At 38.4% G+C, this 25,222-nt stretch overlaps 1 protein-coding gene across 1 annotated transcript in view; it reads right to left on the reverse strand.

Moving 5' to 3' along the window:
• The window catches only part of SLC2A13 (solute carrier family 2 member 13), a 381,359-nt gene that overhangs the window by 129,766 nt on the left and 226,371 nt on the right, over nt 1-25,222 (reverse strand). The window contains exons 5-6 of the mRNA XM_047066543.1: nt 7,961-8,124; nt 100-220 (exon numbers count right to left, since the gene is read on the reverse strand). Of these exons, the coding sequence (XP_046922499.1) occupies nt 100-220; nt 7,961-8,124 (285 nt within the window). The remainder of the gene's footprint in view (nt 1-99; nt 221-7,960; nt 8,125-25,222) is intronic.

The following is a 25,222-nucleotide window of genomic DNA, read 5'->3' on the forward strand; positions in this document are numbered from 1 at the left end:
AGCTTCTACTTATCTCTCAAATTGTAGAAAAGTTAAAATTAAACAAAAAGGTACTAGAAGGTACTAGAGTTAGGTTAAGGGACCATTCTGAAAACTCACCTGTATCTTGTGCAAGTAGTGTTCTGTCCTGATGGAGCTACTGGTTTAAACGTGATGCGTGGGGAAACCTGGGCTGATAGCAGAAATCCCAAGGCAAGAATAATGAGTGCCACAGTGGTACCTTTAAAAAAAAAAACAAACAAGTTTTACATCAGAGAATAGTTGGCAACATTATTTCAAACCAGACTGGGTTTTCCAAGACATATCTCTGAAAAAACACCTTTATCTTCATTGGAGTATTTAAAAAAATGTTCCTAGTAAATATACAGATTATCAGAAAAACTCACTAGCACATTCACTGTGAAATAAGAAAACAGTGAAATTCAAAGCAAATATATTTGCTAGCCAAGCAGTAGACTGGTGATAATTTTCTTAAATAACCAAAAACCAGAAAACATTGGATTTTTGACAGTCTCAAAATCAATTAACACGACCAGCATTACTACGTGCCCAAGATGTCAGAAAAATGAAAGGCAATAGATTCGCACCACGTTGCTTTCATTGCCAAGAAAATTGTTCTAATGACATTCTCTCATGTAAGACCCCAAATCAGTAAACTAAAAACATGCTGAACAATTCAAAAGCAGCTGAAAGAACATTTCTTTTCAAGGAAGAGGAGCTTTCTTTTTTCATGACTTTAAGGTTCCAGAGATGATATATCACATGCATTAATTTGTCTTTCCTGTTGGTATTTGGAAGTAGAATCTTTGATTTTAAGTTGTAGAATGAGTGATTAAGTGCATCACTTAAAAGGCTCACTTTGGAGACCCTTAGAGACATCCTGACAGTAAAAAACAAAGTTTTCATATTTGACTATTGTTCTAGTCACTGTGAGGATAAACAAAAAAGAGTCACAAAAAGGAAGAAGAAAGAAAATATGATTGCAGTAATTTGGACAATTAATTGGAGTGGCGCAATGAGTTTAAAATATGGAATTTAGGGAGAGTATTTACATAGTAGTAAAGTTTTTACTGATTAAACTGGGAGATAATTTAAGATATGACCCCAAATCCTATTAAACGAATGGATAAAAGAAGAACGTTAGGGAGCACTGTGGAATGCAATGGGAGTATATAATGGCTGGGGTGTATGTGTTTAAGATACAGGGGATGGGTCAAATTAAATCTGTGGTTAATTTCCAGCTCTGCCGTTTCTTGACTCTTGTGATCTTGGGCAAGGCCCAAGATCAATTTTGTCTTCTATAAAATGGGGCTTAGTGAAAATACTTAACCTTGCAGAACTGCAGTGAATTTTAAATACCATACTCAACTTGAAAGATTTTGGTAATGCTATACCATGTATTTGGTAATACTATGTCATAAGAAGCAGCAGCAACACACACTCAAAACTGTAGAAAAAAGTTGAAGGAAGGGGAGGCCTGAAGGGGAGATAGGAAGTCCATTTTGCCATATTGGGCCAAAAAATGCCATGAACCTAAAATCATAGTTTGTTTTCCCCTTGTTGGCTTAAACTCAGAACTAGGAATAGTTTTAGGAGTTTCTTTTCTGAAAAGACTATCAGAGCCCTGAACTAGGAAAATGAAAAGAGGTCTTTTGGAAAGAGAGGAGATATACTGGGTCTATTATGAAAATCATCCCTCTCTCTTCAAATAAGACAAACCATGAATTTTACTGTAAATTTCTCTATCAAAGAACCTAGGTCCTTAAGTGTTTTTTTCAACCTGGAAACTTCGATACTTTAACATTGTAAGGAAACAGGATACTTTTCTTTCATCGTGTTTATCAAATAATCAAATAATTTACAAATGAAATGTAAACTCTAAGATGGTGTACCTACCACAGACTCACGTACTTCCAACTCTAATGCCTAGCACACCGCAGATCCCTACAAGTATTGGTTGAATGAAGGGACCATAGTGCCACAGACTTTTGCAATATTGAGTATTTTTGAAGAAAACAAAATCTTCAGACTATCTATGAGGTCACAGGGTTAATATGGTACATATTTGAGTCAGGAGTTCTGCAATATGTACCACATATCTCTTGTATCTATGCCTGAAAAGGTCCAACTTACCTGCAAATATGGTGAATGGACCATTCTAGATACACAAAATTCCTAAAGAGCTGAAGGTTTAACCCTTCTTAAGTGCAAATTTAATTTTATCTTAATGCATTTTGGATGACAATATTTTTTAAAATCAATATTATACCTTTCCATTCTTTATTACATATAGCAGTGTTTCTCAGTTCTGATTTCTTATCGGAAGCAAATGCTTGGGATGTACATAAACCTCTGAATCAGTCTTCAGAAAATGGGGATCAAACATTTGAGTTTTAAATAGATCTCCAGGTTACTGGCATCACATATGTTTGGGCATAAATTATTTTATACATATATGTGATATATCACATATATCATTGATATATCACATATATGACTTGTAAAATAAACTTTCAAGATGATAACCTCCTTAAGGGAAGGAAATGGTATCTTAAACGACTTCATTTATGGAATAAATTTTAAAACGATCACCTACTCCTGTCATATATTCATTCATATACCTTTAAGGCTTAAAACTACTTGAATTATCTATTTCCTTTCATTTAATAACTTACAGATACCTTATCAGCCACTTGCCAGTATTCAAATTATAGTTATTGCCTGATGAATCATCACTCCAACCCAGATTTAAGTCCAATTAAGGAAGGCCTTAGATATTCTCCAGTGTTCTGTGCACATTGGGCATATTCTTTATATTTTAAAAGAAGAGTTTCTCTTAACTAAGTATACTGTGAATTTTTGCGATTCTGATATAATTTTCCTAATAAAGATGTTCTTCACAGAAAGTGAAGTGTGTTGGATAAATAACATGCTCAAAAATATCAGATGTTATAAGTTACATTAACTACCTGATGCAAGGCTGGATAATTAATAAATACTTAGAAAAATAGTAATTCCCCTTCCCATGACTCTAATAAAGCACACTTTGTGTACACAGGTATCTCCTGGGGAACCTGTGTTTTATTTATTTATTTATTTATTTATTTATTTATTTATTTATTTATTTATTTATTTATTTATTTTGAGAGAAAGAGAGATTACAAGCAGGGGAGGGTCAGAGAAAAAGAGCAAGAGAGAGAATTACAAGCAGGCTCAGTGCTGTCAGCACAGAGACTAACATGGGCCTTGATCTCACAAAACATGAGATCATGACCTGAGCCGAAGCCAAGAGTTGGATGCTTAACCATCTGAGCCACCCAGGTGCCCCTGGGGAACCTGTTTAAAGTACATGCTCCAGGGGAGGCAAACCATAATAGACTCTTGAATACAGAGAACAAACTGAGGGTTGATAGGGGTGAGGGAGAGGCGGAAATGGGTGATAAGCATTGAGGAGGGCACTTGTTGGGATGAGCACTGGGTGTTATATGTAAGCCAATTTGACAATAAATTATATTAAAAAAAAATAAAGTACATGCTCCAGACCCTGTCTTCAGAGATCCTAATTTAATAAATCTGGGATAAGGTCCATGAATGCATATTTCAAAATAAGTACCTCTGGTAATTTTGATGGAGACAGCCTCTGAGTGATGTTTTCAGAAATATTCTACTAGCAAGATCCTTGGGGAAAAATAACAGTGTTTCTGGTTTTCTGATTAACTACAGTAAAGCTACATAGATATAGACCTTTTATTAAAAGAATCAAGAGGTTGTCTTTAAATCTGTAGTATTTACAAGAAAGACTACTTCTCTGACCAAGCTCTAAGGTAAGAATACCATAAAATGTCCTCCATTTAAAATTACTCATGGACTCTATATTTTATATTTCTTTGTATAAAGAGTTCTTTTGTCCAGGTCTAGATATCCATAGTTTATTTGTTGTAATTTTTAATGAATGAGTGCCTATTTAAAAATTATTTTGATTTAACTTTTCCCACTATTTTTAACCCAATATGATAAAATAAATCAGGGGTACCTGGGTAGCTCAGTCAGTTAAGCATCTGACTCTTGCTTTTGGCTCAGGTCATGATTTCAATAGCTTTGGGCTCTGTGCTGACAGCGTGAAGCCTACTTGGGATTCTCTCTCTGTCCGTCTCTCTCTGCCCCTCCCCTGCTCTCTCTTTCTCAAAATAAGCAAACTTAGAAAAATAGATCATATAAAAATGCAAGACAGGGGACAAAATCAAATCAAAGATTTAAAAATTCTAGGCTAATTTTAGAAAATTTTAAATAAAACAGTATTCTAATAGTTAGCACTATAAGAATATTTATACCTACACAAAAATGAAAATAAAACATTTAAATAAGTATATAACTTATAAGTGTAAGTATATATCAATAACACTGAAATAAGTATATAAGAATCAATTGGTCTCAGGAAGTGAAATGAGCATCTACTGGAAGGGTCACACTGGAGTAATACTAATCCACTAGCAAGGCTGTGAAACAGCAAGTTTTCTTCTGAATGTGTAAACTCCCATTTGTCATTAGGTTCTACTGGGACCTATTAAATCAGTTAAAAACCAGAACTGCATGAAACAGTCCTATTTACATGTATATGTACAGGTAAAAGGGGAGACCTATGACAAGAAACTAGGCCTTCTGGGGCACCTGGGTGGCTCAGTCATCGGGTAAGCATCCTACTCTTGACTCCGGCTCAGGTCATGATCTCATGGCGCATGAGTTTGAGCCCTGTTTGGGCTCTGTGCTGACAGAGTGGAGGCTACTTGTGATTCTCTCTCTCGGCCCCTCTCTTGCTGGCATTTTCTTGCTCTCTTTTGCTCTCTCTCTCTTGAAATAAATAAACTTAAAAAAAACAAAAACTAGGCCTTTTACCTCCTAATCCACTGTAATATCTACATCATCACTTTAATTGGCAACATAACAAGGAAATCAGGTGTTTACTTGATGTAATATCTCTTTCATGCCAGATCAATCAGTGCATGGTTTTAGTAATGTGCAGAGCTGGGGTGTTGGTGGTTTTGGCTGAAAAGAAATCAAGGCAGGAAAGAAAAGTGCCTATGGGTTGCTCATAAAAACCAGTACTTGAAATCTCTTGGTATTGTCCCCCCAGTTAATGGTCTTAATACTTCCTCTTAATAGCCAGGGATGGGCTCTGGAAATCCTTGGAGCAGAGTACCTACACTGAGAGGTGAAACATGACATCAGCTAGAAGGCTTCAGGAAAGCTCCTGGATTCTGACGATGCATATTGGTCTCACATTATGGTTAAAACAACAAAGAATCACTCTGTCAATAATAATGCTGTGATAGCTAAGATGTGCTAGGCACCTTACTGTGTCAAGAAGAGTTTCAAATGCCATACGTGTATAAATGTGTTCAGTTCTGATTAAAACCCTATGAAGTAGGGACTATAATTAATTGCATTTTACCTATGAGAAAATGGAAACTTGCCCAAAGTCATAAAATTCCAACCTAAGCAGAATGGCTTTAGATCTACAAAGCCTGAAAAACCTCAACTGATGAGAAAATGTCTCACTGGAATACAAGAAATAAAGGGACCAAGGCTACCAGAAAAAATGTTTTTCCCTGATCTCAAAACCAGCAGTTTTCCCCAGATCTCAAAAGCCAAATTTAATCAGAAATTCTATTTAAAAAATAGACCTCTTGAAGTAGCAGTTAATGGAGGCCTTGCTGAAAAGGAAGGGTAGGTATCTATTTAAAAATGTTTAAAGTAGCTTTTACCTCTTCTTAGGGTTGATCTGAACCTCAGAAGTCAGCAAACCCAATTTCTAATCAACTGTAGGAATTTATTTTTAGCACATCACTATCTGATGGTCATCTATCCTTCTGTTCAGAGTTTATCATCCTAATGAGGCAGCCAAATTCATTATTGGAAAGCTCTATTAAGAATATTTTTCTCGGGGCGCCTGGGTGGCGCAGTTGGTTAAGCGTCCGACTTCAGCCAGGTCACGATCTCGCGGTCCGGGAGTTCGAGCCCCGCGTCGGGCTCTGGGCTGATGGCTCGGAGCCTGGAGCCTGTTTCCAATTCTGTGTCTCCCTCTCTCTCTGCCCCTCCCCCGTTCATGCTCTGTCTCTCTCTGTCCCAAAAATAAATAAACGTTGAAAATTAAAAAAAAAAAGAATATTTTTCTCATATCAAATAAAAATTATGCCCTTATAACATCTATCATCTGCAAAAATAAGATTCCTCTCAGGGCACCTGGGTGGCTCAGTCAGTTGAGCGGCCAACTTTGGCTCAAGTCACGATCGCATGGTTCGTGGGTTCGAGCCCTGTGTTGGGCTCTGTTGCTGACAGCTCAGAGCCTGGAGCCTGCTTCAGATTCTGTGTCTCCCTCTCTCTCTGCCCCTCCCCTGCTCACACTCTGTCCCTCTCTCTCTCTCAAAAGTAAACAAATATTAAAAAAAAAAAAAAAAAGAATAACATATCTCTTAGGTCTCCCTTTAGTCTTTTTTCCAGACTAAACATTTCTGGTTTATGTGTTTATGAACACATAAGTGTTTGACAAGTTTATGAATGGATGGTTTTTAGCCTCCTTGTCCTTCACCTTTCCTCACTTGCCCTTCTGCTTCCCTGTGTACCTGGGCTGTTGTGATTACCTTTGCCTCTTAATCAGACCATTTTTGTTCACCTTCCTCTCAGTTCAACTTACATGACAGACCCAAGTCCTCCCACTGGTTAGGCAAGAACAGAGGGTAGAAGCATTCCACTCTTCCTTCTGGAGGCAGGGATGGCAGAGACTACAAGTTCCTAATAGCTGAGGTTGCAGCTCAGAATGTATTTTCTCATTAAAATCTGGGATGAGTGCCTGAAGCAGTGCTATTAGATCAGTGTTTAAAGGTATAATTTGGTTAAAATAGAAGTTAGCTCATGCTGGCCTGGAAACTTCACATTTTAATGAAAAAATCTTTTCTTACTCTAATAAACTTATAAAGGAGTTACTGGAGGACAGATAATTGATAATTAGCAATCTGTATGTATGAAAAAAATAAGAAAAGTATATGATGCAACAAGAGAAGACATTGGCAAAGATGGGTCTCATCCTGTCAAATGAAACAGCCTTTGTGTTAACAAAGAAATAAATAATGAAATGTACAGAATTCAAAGACAAAAGATACTTGAAATGAGAAAGGCTTTGTCTTACTTAGGTGTTACAGAAAACACACTTAACCAACCAGAATTTACCTTAGAATTTGAGCCTGATTCAAACACAAAAAGTCTGCCCCTGCTTTGTGAAGAAATTATATGGTTCTAACACTATATTGCTGAAAGAGCCTTGAAAAAAAAAAAAAACCTCCAAATTTACTTCCATATTATACCAAACTTAAAAATAAAACATGTTTAAAAGGGAGTTTATGAATATCAAATTGTTCAAAGAAGAACAAAAAAGCACAATTATTCTTTTCACTTTTGTACCTTTGACAGAACTCAAAAATAACAGCAGCAGAATGTTACCCCTGTAGACTCAAATTGTTCTTACAATTCAAGTTTCTAGTCACATTCTAGTTACATATCATAACATTAAGTTCTTTAAGGGGCGCCTGGGTGGCGCAGTCGGTTGAGCGTCCGACTTCAGCCAGGTCACGATCTCGCGGTCTGTGAGTTCGAGCCCCGCGTCAGGCTCTGGGCTGATGGCTCGGAGCCTGAGCCTGTTTCCGATTCTGTGTCTCCCTCTCTCTCTGCCCCTCCCCCGTTCATGCTCTGTCTCTCTCTGTCCCAAAAATAAATAAAAAACGTTGAAAAAAAATTTTAAAAAAAAATTAAAAAAAAAAATAAAAAAAAAAAAAACTTTTTGTGTAAAAAACTCTATCATTTGGCTACGAGAACAAGATCATAAGTAGCATTGGTATTGTATTTTGGAAGGTGAGCTTGCCATCATTAGAGAAAAGTTTGTAATTGAATTCTTCATCCAGTCACCTACCTGCTAAGCTCCCAAAGGTAAGCTTCCTGCGGCCCACTTTCTCAACAAGCCAGACTCCCACGAGCGTGAAAATGAAATTTGTGAAGGCTGTAACTGAAGCCAGCCATATCGCAAGTCTATCATCTTCAACACCAGACATCTGCAGAATGGTTGCACTGTAGTACCTGTGAGGAAAGAATAAAACAATTGTTGCTGATAGTTATTCAAAGAAACAATTATTCACATAGAATAATATAGTAGATCTAAAAAAGACCATTAAGAGCTATAGTAATACCATCAAGTTAACATGGGAATCCATGCAAAGTGTTTAAAGGATCACAGGACAGAGATTCTGCTAAGATAAATTTATCTTGAACTTTGTATAATCAAGAAAAGATACTCAAGCAAGAGGACAGAGGGTGGGACACCTGGGTGGCTTAGTCAGTTAAGTGTCTGACTCTTGATTTTGGCTCGTTATGATTTCATGGTCATGGGATCGAGCCCTGCATCAGGCTCAGAGCTGAGTATGGAGTCTTCTCTCTCTCCCTCTCCTTCTGCCCCTCCCCTGCTTGCACACATCCAGGTATGCATGCATGCACTCTCTCTCTCTCAAAATAAATAAAAAAAAATTTAAAAAAAGGACAGAGAGAGTTGAAGGCTTTAAAAGTGAAATATACTCCAAAACTAGGGGCAGTGGCAACTGGTAGTTTCATTATGACTAAAATGCTAATCAAGGATAACTCCAAGTCCATGGAATGAATTAGAAGTCATCATACATTATAAACTTATGTACTTAAAAAGGATAGACTTGTTGCATATAATACGTAAAGTGTGATGTAATGGCAGAAATCTGGTAGAGGAATATCCTTAAAGACACAAGAAGAATGTGTCAATTTATTTGGCATTTTGTAAGGAGATGAGACACTGACATGACATACATGAGAATGGTTTTGTGGTTTCTAGAAAGGTATAATCTTTGGTGAGGGAAGTCTCTAGCACGATCTACATGATTAGGCTCTATAGACTAATTTTATTCTAAATGAATTTACTGGAGACCAGCTCTAATAAGCCATAATGCACAATAGGAGATACCTCTGGTACATTTAAAGAAGTCAGGTTTTTTATATTCCTTTTCTGATGAAAGTATCAGTAGTTAAATCAGAAGATTACTTTAAAGCTATCCTAAAGGGGAGCCTGGGTGGCTCAGTTGGTTACGTGTCCGACTTCGGCTCAGGTCACGATCTCACGGTCTGTGAGTTTGAGCCCTGCGTTGGGCTCTGTGCTGACAGCCCAGAGCCTGGAGCCTGCTTCAGATTCTGTGTCTTCGCCTCTCTCTGCCCCTCCCCTGCTCATGCTCTGTCTCTCTCTGTCTCAAAAATAAATAAAAACATTAAAAAAAAATTAAAAAAATAAAGCTATCCTTAAAACAAAGGAAGCAAAATATTCCTGGTGAATCACCTATGAAAAGTGACAGAATTCAAATCTTTACCCAAACCAGATAGTGGGTATCCATGCTAGATATTTCTACAATTACAACCTACAGTTTCCAGATATTTATCAACAGTTTCATAGTATTTCAAAAATACAATCTGTTTTAAATATATTTATGTTTCAATGATTTTCAATGGTTTCCTTCTACTATTTTCTCAAGTTAATGATCATATTCTTTATTTATTTTTGGGACAGAGAGAGAGAGCATGAACGGGGGAGGGGCAGAGAGAGAGGGAGACACAGAATCGGAAACAGGCTCCAGGCTCCGAGCCATCAGCCTAGAGCCTGACGCGGGGCTCGAACTCACGGACCGCGAGATCGTGACCTGGCTGAAGTCGGAGGCTTAACCGACTGCGCCACCCAGGCGCCCCAATGATCATATTCTTATGTAAAACATTAACAAAACATTAACATTAAACATTCATCTTAATAAAAATTTTCCTTTTTAAAAGTAGTAAACCGAACTTATAAGTAATTATGCAACATGAAGGATGTGTTTGCTGATCACACTAAAAATTATGCCAACCATTTTAAGATTTTGAGTTCTGACAGCAGTTGTAAAAAAGAGATATTCCCAGTGGAATTACTTCCATCATCATGAAAATTGTGAACATTTTGCAGTCACAGTGTAAAGTGATAATAAAAGTTATGAAAATAACTCATTCCATCTGAATACTGTTTCACAGTTTCCAAGTTCTACCATATACATTCTCATTTTCGTAAAGACTTGTGCAGCAAGGTCAGACCTATGTAAAACCGCTGAGAAATTAACATCAATAACAAATCTAGAAAGGCAGAAAATAGAAGCACTGAGAGAAAATTCAAGTATTTAAAGTCAAAGAATTTGATACTTGCTATGTTATTCTATTACATTTCAGAGTCGTCTTGATATTTAAAAAATAAAAACAAATACATCACACAAATAATTCTCGCAAACAGACCCATGAAAAGAACACAGATTATTTTGATGTTTTCATTTTGATACAATAAAATCCATGAAATTCCAAGCGTTAAAAAGGGAAATGGCATCAAACAAAGTAAACTGGTCAGCGTCAAAATTTTACTTACAATGAAAATGTTCCCTAGGTATGTAAGAAAATTTCTTTTACAATACTTAACTTTTAGAGGCAGAATGCAACCAAATAGTGGCCTGGGAATCAGAAACCTCCCTTTAAAATGGAATCTTGTGGTAGATTGGCCAGGTCAGGAAACATTATCATTTGTTCTTTTAATATTTATGAGTATCTACTGTATAAGCTACGTGAGTTACTAAAATCCCACAAATATATTATTGAGACCCACTTGCTACCTTCAAGAAACTCACAGAATGAAACAGAATGAAATTGAAATAAATTTAATATCACAAAAAATTTTAGTCACAATGTGGCATAAAGGATAGACCAAACAATTTTATTTGATGTGGTATGTTCTTTGATTTTCCAGGGAATTTAATGTTTGAGTTGAGTCTCAGGGAATTCATAGGGGACTGCCAGCAGGTGTGAACATCTGGGAGGACACTGGTGGTAGAGGAAACGAAATGTACAAAGAAGAAAAGTGCAAAGCACATTGCTGGACTCACAGAACGTCGTTACCTTACCTTGGCTAACACAAGGTACACAAGAAAGAGAAGTATGACATAGGCTACAGAAGAGTCTATTGTTGCAGGGCCTTGACTGCCAGCCCACATGTGTGGGTTTTTTTTCTCTAGACAATGGAAAATCATAAAGTGGGCTTTAAAGAGAAATAACACAATTAGATCTGTTCTATGGAAAGCTCACTCCAATGACAGCCAAGTAGGCAGACTGGAGGCTGAATGAAACAAAGGTATATTGTTTTGAAGTGTATTTTAGGTCATTACACCGGGAACAGGCACCTGTAGATTGCTGTGACAGCAGGGTGCTGAAATTCATGGATGGCCTTTTATCTCCTTGTCAACAAGCACTGTAACTTCAGCACACACTAGATCTTCTTCTGGATGGAAGTACCTCAAGTTTCATCTTCGTTCTTCCTTTCTTGGAACATGGGTAAATGTATTAGTTTTTACTGTTGCCATAACAAGAAACTACAAGGTTAGTAGCTTTAATGAACAGCAATGTATTATCTAACAGTTCTGTAGGTCAGAAATCTGATGTGAGTTTCACTGGGTGTCAGGAGGCATTCTTTTTTGGAAGCTCAAGGGAAAACAGGTTTCTTTGTCTTTCCCAGGCTTTAGAAGTCTCCATGTTTGTAGTCTCCTGGGGTCCCCTCCTCAATCTCAAAACCAGCAAAAATGGTCAAGTGCCTCTCATATCACTTCACTCTGATGTCCTCTTCTATATTTAAGGACCTTTGTGAATAAACTGGGGCAGCTCTGATAACCCACGATAATCTCTGGGTTTAAGGTAAAATGATGAACAGATTTAATTCAATCTGCAACCTAATCTCCCTTTGTTACATGTATTGTAACATATTCATAGGTTGTGGGGATTAGGATAGGCACATCTTTGGTTGTGGGGGGAGGGCATTATTCTGCCTATCCAGTAAAAATGTTATTAAGCAGTAAAATAAGCAAAACGCCAACAGTTAGAAGGAAAAGACAAGGACATTCACTTAAAGGGCAATCAGCTTCAGAAAAATTCAGGCAATAACTATATTCTCTTTCATAAGGCAGGGGATGACATATTTAGGGCAGAATAATTCATGAGCCTAGTTTTTTAGTCAGCTCATGGTGAAAAGATACACTGAATTTACATTTTAAAGTGTGTGAATTCCAATGTTTTTGGAAATGATGCTATCGGCCAACCATTTATAGAATGGACTACCACTGTATTTGCAACCTTCTAAGCCTTTATGTAGTAGTCTGAATGTTCAAGGGACTGGGTATTTGTTTAAAAGTTGCAGAAAGCATAAGAGTCTTCTTCATAAAAGAACAATATGAACAAGTGAAAAAAGGCTTTCTTTCTTTTTTAGACTAAAGTAGGGATGCCTTCCTTCTCTTTTCAAAATCATTTTATAGTACCTATCAGAGGGCCTATCATCTTTTTCAAAGACTCCCTGGGCAACCTTTGGTCATCTCACACATGCCAGCTCTTCCCCAGAGTGAAGTTGAAAGTCCTGAGGGCAGTGGGCTCTCAGAGAAGACCAGCTTCACAACTCTGTGTGGACATTTAAGAACACAATGGCCAGACTATATGTGCATTGCTAAGTCAGAGATTATTCGAGATCCAGCTTCCAGTTCTGAATCTTTAATCTGAATAAAACAAAACAGCTCTAGAAAACATCTAGGCTTTGATAACGGCAATCTATCCTAATGATGATGTTAAACTACCAATAAAATGAGTATGTGTATTTTACATGCTTAGCAATATATATAAGTATATATGTATACATATATATATATATATTACTTTCCTTTGTTCTATATTTGAACAAAGCATTTTCTAGTCATTTCTGAAAAAGGTATTTTTTTTAACTCCTTGAAGCCATACCTGTCTTTTTCACTATCGCCAGGACAACAGATTTAACTTAACAGAAGAAGTAGGTACTCAATAGTTGTTGAATTTATTGAATTTATCTACCACCAACTTTCAAAAGGGAATTAAGGATATTCGTAATAAAAATCACATGATAGGGCCACTAAAACAAAAAGACTAGTAAGAGAGGTAGAAGATGAAGATGATTATATAAAAACTTTGGTCACATAATAACTACAAGTTAGCTCTAAAATGCCTGGCTGCCAAAAAAAATAGTAAATGATAATTTTAACGGTCTGACAAAACAAAATGTATAGGTTCATAATAAAGACAAACTTCTTCTGGTATAAAACTGTAAAGACTTCAAGTTCCTGAATAAAACAGATATGGACTATATCTTTCTAATGTATTCTAGCAATGCTGCAGATAGCTTCCAAATTTAGTTATCTACGAACTTTGTCTTATTCAACAATCTTATGGGTTACTTTCATACTTGGTATAAAGACCAAGTTAAATGAGAAGATGAGAACTTATAGAGCATAGCTGACTGACTATAAGCCCTAAAAGATTCCCATTATCCCAGTTAAATTGTTTGTCTCTTTTAGTTCCTATTATCATAAATACATTTATTTGTATCATATGGTAAAGTACACTGACTACAGAATTTTAAATGTCATTCTAATAAAAGATGGTTTTTTAAGTGAAAAAATTATATTTTCCCACTGGGGTGGTGTTTATACAATCAAAAGCATGGATAACTATGAAAAAAAAATCAATAGATTTAAGAAAAAATGTTTCACCCAAATACAAAAATCTTAAAAATTATTTAAAAAATGACTAAGTTTTTTGGGGACCTTGATGGGTAGTTCGGTTGAGTGTCCAGCTCTTGATTTCAGCTCAGGTCATGATCTCATGGTTTGTGAGATTGAGCCCTGTGCTGGGCTCAGTGCTGACAGTGCAGAGCCTGCTTGAGATTCTCTCTTTCCCTCTCTCTCTGCCCCTCCCTGGCTCACGCTCTCTCCCCGCCTCTCTCAAAACAAACTTTAAAAAAAAAAATGATTAAGATGTTTAAACCAATTTTATGTATTTTAAACAGTAAAAAAAAATTTGCTTTCTGTGTTATTAGGTGCAAGCTGTAATGCAAAATATATAAGTTAGAAAGGCAGAAATTAGGATTTCATGTATATCATGCATATATTTTGAGCTAACACACTACTTATACTAGGTTTAAATCAAAAAATAATCCAAATATAGTAATCCTCAGAAAGCATCATTATTAATCACATTTATTATTTTACAAAACAATTTTCATAATTTAAATGATTTCATTAGTCTTTGGCGAAGAACAAATTAATGTGTCAAAGGAAATTAAAAGAGATTCTACAGACCTTCAGTGTTCCCAGTGTGACCTCCTCTCCGCCTCAGAGACCAGTCCCTTTAACCTGGCTTCAAACCTCTGGAAACCTCAAGAGAGATGTCCTCATGTCTCACCCACCCAACTCAGCCAGATCACTGACCTTGCTCTAAGCTAAGCAACACTAAGAACAATGATAGAAGCTCTCTAATTTGACATGCAATTCACCAACTTGCCAGATTAACCTGTTAAATCTTTCCATAAAACATATGCCCACAGGAAAATGAACATTTGGGACTTCATACAGGCTTGCATCTCCCATCTGTTGAACTGTATGTATATTAAATCAGGTGTTTCTCCCCCGTCCCCATCCTGTTTATGGTCATCATTATAGTTAGGTAATCAAATAATATAAAAAGCAATAGAACATAAGATGATAAAAAAAAGGCTACATTAAAGACAAAATTATATGCTTTGGAAAGGGTGAATAAAGGTGACTCATTAAAACAAAACAAAGCAAAACAAAAACCCAAAAACTGTATGGGCCACACAACTGTGAACAATTGGGGATAAAATGTTAAAGTCTGGAAGATTTTGCCCTTTGGTTTCTTCTCAAGTATCTTTCAGTTCTTGTTCTATTTGAAAGAAACTAAAGCTGGAATTCACAGATGATAATATTGAGTGTGATTTATGCAAGAAAAACAATGTGGAAGTTCAAGCAGTGGATATAAATAATTACTGTACAACTAAAAATAAAATACTGAAGATATATATGCATCATTTCTTTGATTAAGAAATGATACAGGGGCGCCTGGGTGGCGCAGTCGGTTAAGCGTCCGACTTCAGCCAGGTCACGATCTCGCAGTCCGTGAGTTCGAGCCCCGCGTCAGGCTCTGGGCTGATGGCTCGGAGCCTGGAGCCTGTTTCCGATTCTGTGTCTCCCTCTCTCTCTGCCCCTCCCCCGTTCATGCTCTGTCTCTCTCTGTCCCAAAAATAAATAAACGTTGAAAAAAAAAATTTTTTAAAAAAAAAAGAAATGATACAATCCTTGAAGCTTGTATCTGATGTCAGCACTGGATTGTAGAACTTGTTGCTGATCTTGACCTTGTATCCAAGGTCACTGTTCCCTTGGTATATGTTTAATACCCTGTACATCTCTTTGATTCAAACCCTTAGTACGTGCGGCTTGGTCACTTCGTGGCTGAGGTTGAGAACATGTTGGTGGAAGAGAAATCCATTGGTTTGAGAATCTTCGAGACCATGATATTCTCGATCTGTGCAGGGTATTAATGTCTAAGAGCTGCCTATTCCAGGATTTCTCTAGAGGGTGGCAAGAGTCCTGAACCAGTTGTCATTTCTGTCTTGCCGGTCTGACAGGGTTGGGAAGGTCCGAGCCTTGGGACCTTTCTTTGATTAACTGTCTTTCTCAGTTAACCAATCAAGTGCCGACCCTAATCACATCAGGAACAAGGGCTTTCACCTTGTTCCATCATGTCTCACATACCTGCTCATTTTAGCATCATGCAAGAGTCCAAGACTTTCAGGTCACCTGTTTCCACCTGGTCATTTACTTCCCCACTAACCTGTACATTCACTCATTTACTCAATCTTCCTCTCATCCCCTCTCCTTGTGCCCTGTGAACTAGGGGGATCACTTTTTACAGCTTGTTTTGTCTCACTCCTATATACTGGACGAGGCCTGAGGAGCTGAAGAGGATAAGGGGAAAGAAGTGAGCTCAACTATCCTCTAACCTTCCTTCTTTAATGCCACCTACTTTGCTGGTCACTCCTCATTCAATGGTGACTCCCACGCCTGCCTGACAGTTTTCTCCTCCACTTCTACTCTGTGTTGTGATTCTTCGTGAGAATAGCCTTGACAAGGACCATCCAGATATTGAGTTTCCTAACAGCTCCACTTCTGAAATCCTTCAAGTATCCTAGTCTCTGACCAGCACTCCTCACCCTCACGGCTCACTTGAATTTTTCCACTTTCATGGATGAATTTCATGTATATACATTGAGCCGTATATACACTTTCCTCTTTTTAGTTATCCATCATCGCCCATTTCTGCCCTTTTTCCATAACTGTACATACTGCCTCCATCCGTTTCGATTTCCCAATCCCCAGCGCTTCTCAGGTACTGATGTGCTACAGAATCACCTGATGGACCTGTAAAAACAGACTGCTGGGCCCCACTCTGAGTTTCTGATTCAGCAGGTCTAGGACTGAGAAGCTGCATTTTCACTAAGATCCCAGGCAATGTTGACACTGCCTTGAAAATATACTTTCCCAAATCATTATTACAGTCATGTTCTTTTTGCCATTCTCAAATTCTCTGGCTTGACCCCCCTTTGTCATATTCATGCCATAAATGCCAACTCTGCCCACTTATACCCAGTTACTCTTCCACTCTGCATTTCCACCTAGCAGCTGAAAGACAAACACACAAATTGCACTCACCTGGAAACCCCTAAGACATACAGGCAACAGCTCTGCAGGAGACAACCATAGCACCTCCTTTCCTTCTACTGTCCCAATCTATCCAGCCTCAGGTGAAATCTTGCCTAATATTCACTGAGAAACTGGGAGCAATCAGGGAGCTACTCCCTTATTTCACCACCGTCAAATCTACCAACCTACCTGATCAATTCCACAATAATTTGTTATTAATCTTCTGCTTTTCCTCAGCAATTTGTCAGCACTTCTCTTACAATGCACAACGTTCCTTCTGCTATGAGACTTACTTAAATGCACATTTTATTTCCTCTATTAGACTAAAAACTCCCCAAAGAACAGTTTGCATGTGATTTACACCTCTGCAACTGCCAAAGCAGGCTTATGGCTATTTCCTTTGAGACACTGATTAAGTGCTTATTTAAACGAGTGAATGGATGGAGTGGCCTTTTATTGCCTTTTTTTTTTGCTTTATTTTAAGATTTATATTGAGATATAATTCGTAAAAATCACAATCTTTTAAAAGTATATAGTTCAGTGGCTTTTAGTATATCTACAACTAAATTTTAATCTCTTAAATAATTACAATAATTCATATTCATAATAAAGTATTTTAAAAATCCAGAGGGTTTAAAGAAATAAAAAAAAAAGTCCTTGGGGTAAGGTGAGGGGAAGGTTAGAAGATTGCGCCTTGAATGGTTTAGTTTCAACATATTCCACCCCAGCATGCTTTCCTGATTCAGCTACAATCCTTCCTACCTTACTGGCCAGTACTGAGTTCCTATGTACCCTCATGGCTAGGGAAGAGAATATTAAAAATGGACTTATGTGATTTATGAGCTTTTTCAACTCAAACATTGATACAAACTAGTCTTTCCATCACTTCTTATCTCCAAATTGTGCTCATCTAACACCTCATTAAAGTAACAAGAGGCGAGAAGGTAATGGTCTACTTAACATTCCTCTCAGGAGGCTTAAGAGTCTGAATGAGAAAAAAGGGCAGGCCATAGCATTTACTTTATGAAAAACACTGCTCTTGGCACTACCAAAAAGGAACAAAACAGTACTTTAACTTTTTTTTTTTTTTAACATTTATTCCTTTTTGAGGGACACAGAGAGAGAGAGAGAGAGAGAGCACAAGCAGGGGTGGGGCAGAGAGAGGAGAAGACACAGAATCTGAAGCAGGCCCCAGGTTCTGGGCTGTCAGCACAGAGTCCAACACAGGGCTTGAACCCACAAACCGTGAGATCATGACCTGAGCTGAAGTCGGACGCTTAACTGACTGAGCCACCCACGTGCCCCAAAACAGTACTTTATCTTAAGCTGCAATGGATTCCAAGGTTTGTAAGTAAAAGTTTGCAAGAACTTTTAATCTATATAAAAGCAACATTTTAGAGCATGACCACACAAAACTGTGATTATGCAAAGATCTGTAGTTTTATGCACATTATTTATAACTCTGAATCTCTGTGGAATAAAGACTGGGAAAACAGACCAAGAGCATATAAGATGAAGTGAAAAGCAAGATGCAAAATTATTTAGAGGCTAGAAAGTCAACTATTGAAAAATTATAGAAAAGTAAGACAAATGAATACACCAAAATGTTAACATATACTATTATCAGGGGGTGAGATTTTAGGTGCCTTTTCTTCCTTATATGTTTCCAATTTTCTATAATCAGCATTTGTGACTTAAAAGTTTTGTTTAGGGGCACCTGGGTGGCTCAGTCAGGTAAGCGTCCAACTTCGACTTGGGTCATGATCTCGCAGTCTGTGGGTTCAAGCCCCACGGCGGGCTCTGTGCTGACAGCTCAGAGCCTGGAGCCTGCTTTGGATTTCTGTGTCTTCCTCTCTCTCTGCCCCTCCTCTGCTCACACTCTGTCTCTTTCTCTCTCTCTCAAAAATAAATAAACACTGAGAGAAAAAAATAATAAAAGTTTTGTTTAAAGTGTTAAATTTTAGTACACTGAATATGTCATATATTCAGGCACCATAAACCTCCAGTTCTATGAGCTAAATTCAATACTATTAAGTAAAATAAACATGAAATAATAATCACGAGCAACTAATATATCTGTGTTTTTCTTTAGAAAAAGATGGTTTTTTTTGGTGCCAAACTTAGTATTTTCTTAAATGAAATAATCCATGCCTTTTATTTCTTGGTGCTCAAAACACTACAACTAATACACTGATTGCTAATAAATACCTGGTTTACTTTCTCAATTCAAAAAATATTTAGGGGTACCTGGGTACCTCAGTGGGTTAAGCATCCGACTCTTGATTTTAGTTTAGGTCATGATTTCAGTTTATGAGTTCGAGTTGTGAGTTCTAGCCCCATATGGGGCTCTGTACTGACAGTAGGAAGCCTGTTTGGGATTCTCTGTCTCCCGCTCTCTCTGTCCCCCTCCCCCTGCTCACTCACTCTCTCTCAAAATAAATAAACTTAAAACTATATATTTAGACACGGTAATAGTAATATGTATTTTAATGAAAAAATTAGTATATACTGGCCAAATATCTCAATTATATGCAATTAAAATACATTCATTTGGGGCCTATGTGCCAGATGCAGTAGGAGATAAAAAGACAAATAATATCTGGGACTGTCTAGGGAGGGTGGGGTGTCTACCTGCACTGAAGGAGACCACCGTCCACAAAAAATTACACCTCAATGAGCCAAGTTCTATGAGACTAGTAAGAGTAAAGTGTTACTGGAACATCAAGACAGTGATTAACTCCACTTAACAGTCTCAACAGTATATCAGCGATTCCAACTGACTATATCACTACTGCTCATATTCCAGAATTGAAAAAAATACAAAGGTGCAAGCACTTTAGGCTGCTAGTTACACAGGGTTTAATCAGGGAGAGTATTTAAAAACAGCCCAAGGATCAGGCACAAAAAGAATTGAAAAGGACTTGAGGGACTGTAAGTTAACATCAGGATGACAAATACCTGCTCGGTTCACTGACTAGAAAAACTGTAGTGGCAGAGATGGAGGTTATGACCAGGAAGGAAACTCTAGATTTTGATTTCATAGGAGATGGCAATGATTTGTGACTATATTCAGGGCCTGCCTTTGATGCAGGGGATCCATGATAGTGGAAAAGGAGCTCCATCCACTGGCACGCATGAGGACAAGAGAGCACAGCGAAGGGAAGGATGCCATAAAGGTCAACAGAATCGTTCAGGTTTCACACAGACTGATCATACTTGAATTTCCCAAATATGCTCATTCTCTGACTCTCTAAAATGATGATTTCATCTCCTGAAGCAAAGAGGGGGCTTGCAGAACAAGAATAAGCAGGGAAATAGAATGCTACCCTGGGCAAGGTGCCAAAGTAACCCACTTGATTGCATCATCTAGAGAGAAGAAGTATAAAGATAATTCTTTTTGCCCTGTCTCCCGTGATAGATGAAGAAATTGTATGGCATTGCTTAACTGTTATAGATATCAAAACCAATACTAATGAGTTTAGGTTATTATAACTAACTTACTATGAAATGGTAGATTAATATGGATGGGTATTACATTACCACCAAAGCACCCAGAAAGGAATTCTCTCTGGTCTTAGTAAGGAGGAATTCTTTTGCTTCTCTGAGGCAACTGATTAGTTTTTTTCTTAGGGACGCTGTGACTCATGTAACATGACATGTCTGCCTTTTTTCACTGGCTGCAAAAACTTTAGGAGCAACAGGATTCTCAAACTTTAGTATGACTAAGAATCATTCAGAGACTGTAACAAATGCAATACTCCCACGTATCCATGCCCTCTGCTCGCCCCTACCCACTCAGCCCCATCCAGCCACCCCTAGCCAGGGCTCTGAGTCAGTTCAAGAGATACTAATGTAAGGGGTGCTGTGACCACTTTCAAAAAGGCTTTGTGACCTAGTTCATATAGACACTACTAGATTCAAGTTCCTTGTGCCTGAGTCATCTTATCTTTTCCTACTTTGTTCTGTTTCTTCTATCACTAACTTAAAAAAAATGCTTTTTAAAGTTTGAGAGAGAGAGAGAGAGCACAGTGTGTGTGGGGAGGGCAGGGGGAGGGAGGGAGGGAGGGAGGGAGAGAGAGAGAGAATATCCCAAGCTGGTTCCAAACTGTCAGTGCAGAGCCCGATGTGGGGCTCGAACCCACAAACCATGAGATCATGACCCGAGCAGATGTCAAGAGTTGAACGCTAAACTGACTGAGCCACCCAGGTGCCCCCATTAAATCACTAACCTTAGAGTGTATTGTATCTATTTCCTCTCTGTATGTTTAAGCCCTCAAACTGTTTCTGGAGAAGGAAGAGTTGAAGTGAATAAAGACTTTCGAAAGAGTATGAATACATCTTATTTTTCCTTTTCCAAATGTCTGGGAAAGAAAGCTGATCAATTTTTTAACAGTAGAGGAACAAGTTGAGCTGTTAACAGCCTTGAGCAAAAAAGACTGCAAAGAGAAGCCTGCCACACCAATGTATTATTAATAGTAAATTAGGCTGCTGACTTGATGCAGGCACATGAACAGCACCATGTCCTTTGATGTTCAAACGGAAACCCCTAAAACCTACCCTTGGTTCATTTCAAGCGCACGCATGCGACACCCATAACATACTTGCTCAATTTTCAGTGTAACTGCAGGACATTTCACACATGACAAAAAAACAAATTCTATGTGTACATGTGATGTATGACTTCAAGAAGGAAAGCAATTACCAATGAGTCCACATACATTTGTTGAGGGAGTACTACATGAAAGACATTCATGTTAATTCTCAGCTACTACACAGAAGCATTGAATTATCTTGCTAATTGTGAAAAACCAGGAGAATTAGGAAATAGTTTGAGTTAAATGTTTTTGTTTGAATTGGCTGCATTGTCTTAATTCTCTATTGTCCTTTATGTGTATAGAATTACATTCCTAAAATACCCCTTTCACTTTTTGTTTCTTATGATGAAAACCAAAGGCTGCTTTATAAGAAAATACAGGATAGAAAAACAAGGGTAATGGCTAAAATTTATTGAGCGTGTGAAACTCAATTTGAGAGTTGGAACTGACGGCAGAACTCTGTACTGATGGAAGAGGAATGCAGAAATACCATCTGTAGAGTAATTACTATATGCTAAGAGGTGTCCATATACACTTTGCTCATATTAATCATTACAAACACCTTATGAAAATGAAAACTTGATAAAAGTTAATGCTAAGCATTTTTAGAGTATAATGAACTCAGCATAAAAGCTCTACATTTCATTCTCACACATACTCAGGATCCCAAATAAACCATTACAGAAATTCCTACGTGGTTATTCCGTCTGCATACAGGGCAAAACATCAACCCTTACTCAACACTTACCATTTCACATTTCTTCCCCTACATAAAATACATAAAAAAGTATTTTCATTCTCTATAGCTAAAGTCCTTTGTCTAGTATAGCACTTTTGCAGCTTAATAACTTGTCACTAAGAGTGAAATTCACAAAATATAAAAATCATAAAATTGCATTTAGTTAGGAGGAAACCTCCAGAGGTGGCCTGACAGAAGGGCAGTCGGCCTGTTAAAAAAGAAATCTCAGAAGTGTGGTGTCCCTTAAGGGGGATACAGAGCACTAACCTGACTCATAGGCTCAAAGCCAACTAAACTCTCCTCTCTACGGAGAGCTCTAGAATCGATTAAAATAAACTTAAAGAGCAGACTTACAGGGGAATATAAATAACAAAAAGAGCATCTTTACAAATTGTTGTAGGGCTTCCTGGGTGTAACGTGAAACTGCGCTCCCTATGTAGAGAGCAGGAGAGTCAACAGACAGAGGCAGACCATTCCAAATTGGTAGGTGGCTGTTTTAGTGAACATGGGAACTTACGGGGCCTGTCTTGGGTGGCTGCCAGATGACTGGTTTTCCACACATGCCCACCACAATCTTGAAAACTTATACAGAGGCCTAACTGGGTTCAGTCATGTACCCAGTCCAGACAGCCTCAATACCACATTTCTATCTCAAGAGTGTATCCTTGGGGCAGCTTCTGAGAGTGGGAAAGGCAAGCAGAATGCACATTCTAAGCACCGGGGAGCGGGTGGAGAGCCTCCAGGTGCCAGTGTCCAGCTCCTGGGTCCAAGGACCGTCACATCTTGATGACCTCTTCCCACAGAAGGTGGGGGTGCTGGTCTGGCATACCCCACCCCTTCTCCATCTCATGCCTAACCGTGCTGCCTCCCCCAGGCAACATGTATAGTGCTCAGGGACTGGTCAAATTCCTAAAGCTGCAGCCACATCAACATCTAGGGATCAGGCCATTAAATGAAGAGGAAGAACTCCCCGTATAAGTTCCTATTAAATATCTGTCTTTATGGCCTTAAAATTCTGCTGCTCCTGTGGTCCTGGTCATGGAATGGGCACCTAATGGAAATACCTTTCTGTAGTGAGCCCACTCATTTGTCTGACAAAGAAATCAATCCAACTCTTGAGTGTGTGGGCTGCCCTTCTCTAGCTCATCATGATTGCCATGCTGGGCATTACAACTCCTGTAAGGGGACTGAAAAGCCCTAAAATAGTACATTATGGAAGAACAAGCTCAGACTAATATTCTTAATTCATCTAATATTACCAATATTGATCCTGAGGCCTGGCCTGTGGCACACACTATCAACAACATGAGGCTTGGGTATTCTTTTTCAGTCAAACTGCTGACTAGAACGATCCTAAAAATACCACTAGTGGAGTTATGGATGGCTACGCTCTGACTTGGGATGGGTTTATGTGGCTTATCCTGGGTTATGGACATTTGAGCACCTGGGCAACCCTATGATGGGAATGGAAAAACCACTCTAAACAGAACCAACCCAGTTATACCAGGAATATATGATGGATATCACTGCAGCTATGTAGTCATTCTGTCCTATTTTCTCATTAGAGAAATTTCAGTGTTTCAATGACACTGACCCATCTTGCCACCCAGGTATTTACTGGATGGCCCCAAATGGGACCCATTGCCATGTGGCACCAATCTCTGGTCATGACTTCCACCTGGGTGGCTGGGCCACTGCATTATGGGTTTTCCCTGCACAGGGGAGAATTTGCCTCATGGTAACAACTACCGATCACCCTCTCCTCAAGGTGAGATGGGCACATTTTGTATTCCACTAGTACAATTATTTGGCCACTGTCTTTGTCCCCTTCACTGGCCTTTTGGATATTATAGCACACATAGAAGCCATTATGTTTATCCACCAAGCCTTAAATGATAGCTAACAAATCCTATCCTTACTGAACACTGAAATTTCTTTAATGAGAAAAGCTGTCTTCCAAAATAGGGTGGCCTCAGACATTATTACTGCCTTGCAAGGAGGCACTCGTGTGTGCCATTATCCAAAAAGAATGTTCTGTGCTCACTCCTGGTAAGCCTGCCAATGTGTCATCTTTATTAAATCACATGAGGATACAAATGAATGCCCTAATCTGATCCCCAGCCTAGGGAACTTAATAAATCAATGTTTTGGATCATGGGGCTCTTGCTAGAAAACATCACTGATTTGGGGAATTACCGTCCTAACCTATGCTTTCTTTTGCACGAGCCCATATTGTCACTGTGGCGTCTACCTCCAATGCAGACAGAAAGCATAGAATAAGCGCCTCCATGCTAATGAAACCCCTTGCTGACCACTCAGGGCATACTGAGAAGGAGTGGGGTATGTGAGGTTGTAAAAGTGGGTCACAAAGGCTGGAGTGTTGGATGAGGTCACCAAGAAAACAATAGCTGAGGCCCTGGTTACTTATCCCAGTTTCCTCAGAAAATAACCTATGATTCTGTTGAGAAGCCCATTGTTACGTTTGAAACGAAATCTTTTTATTTTTTTATTTCTAGAAGTTCTTTCTACTTGGCAAGGAAGACACAGAAGTTTAGAAGAAGACACACTCGTTTAGAGAGGAAAGAGCATATATTTGGAGCCAAGAAATAGTATTTATTCTTGTCCCTAAAAGAGGCCCGTCTGTTGCTCCTTCCCCTTACTGATTAAATAAGGCAGAAGCTGGAAGGCAGTGGTGTGAAAAGACGGGTGATCAACAACTCTATTCCTTCTAACTTCAGGAACCTCCCCAAACTAGTTTGCTCCTCTTTGTACTCTATATTCGTGCCCCACTCACTGTCTTGCGACAGAATGCTTAGAAATTCTATTGGCCTGATCTGGCCAGTGATGAACTGATTGGGTTGATTTAGCAAAAACCCCTGGAGTACCCATGTTGTTTTGGGGAAGTCACAGAGCCATCCAGCCCAGCTGCCTCAAAGCCCAAGTGCTGCTGCTTGTCCAATTCATGGGAGAAAATGCTTATGTATTTAACCATTCTAGTTTTTTTTTTTTTGTTTTTTTTTTGTTTGTTTTTACTTAAAACATATGGCTTACTAAGGTACTTGTAATTCGTGAAGATGTGCAAAACTTACCCTGTTTTTGGATATTTCCCCTTTCCCAGACAGCACAGAATTGCTAGAGGATACGGAACTAACTGTTGGAGATCATTCTTTGCTCACACTTAGGATGATGTTTACAGAACA

Source organism: Lynx rufus, unplaced genomic scaffold (assembly GCF_022079265.1).
Source record: "Lynx rufus isolate CCGP_SWC_20201006 ecotype Redwood Valley unplaced genomic scaffold, mLynRuf1.p SCAF_7, whole genome shotgun sequence".
Lineage (NCBI taxonomy): Eukaryota > Metazoa > Chordata > Mammalia > Carnivora > Felidae > Lynx > Lynx rufus.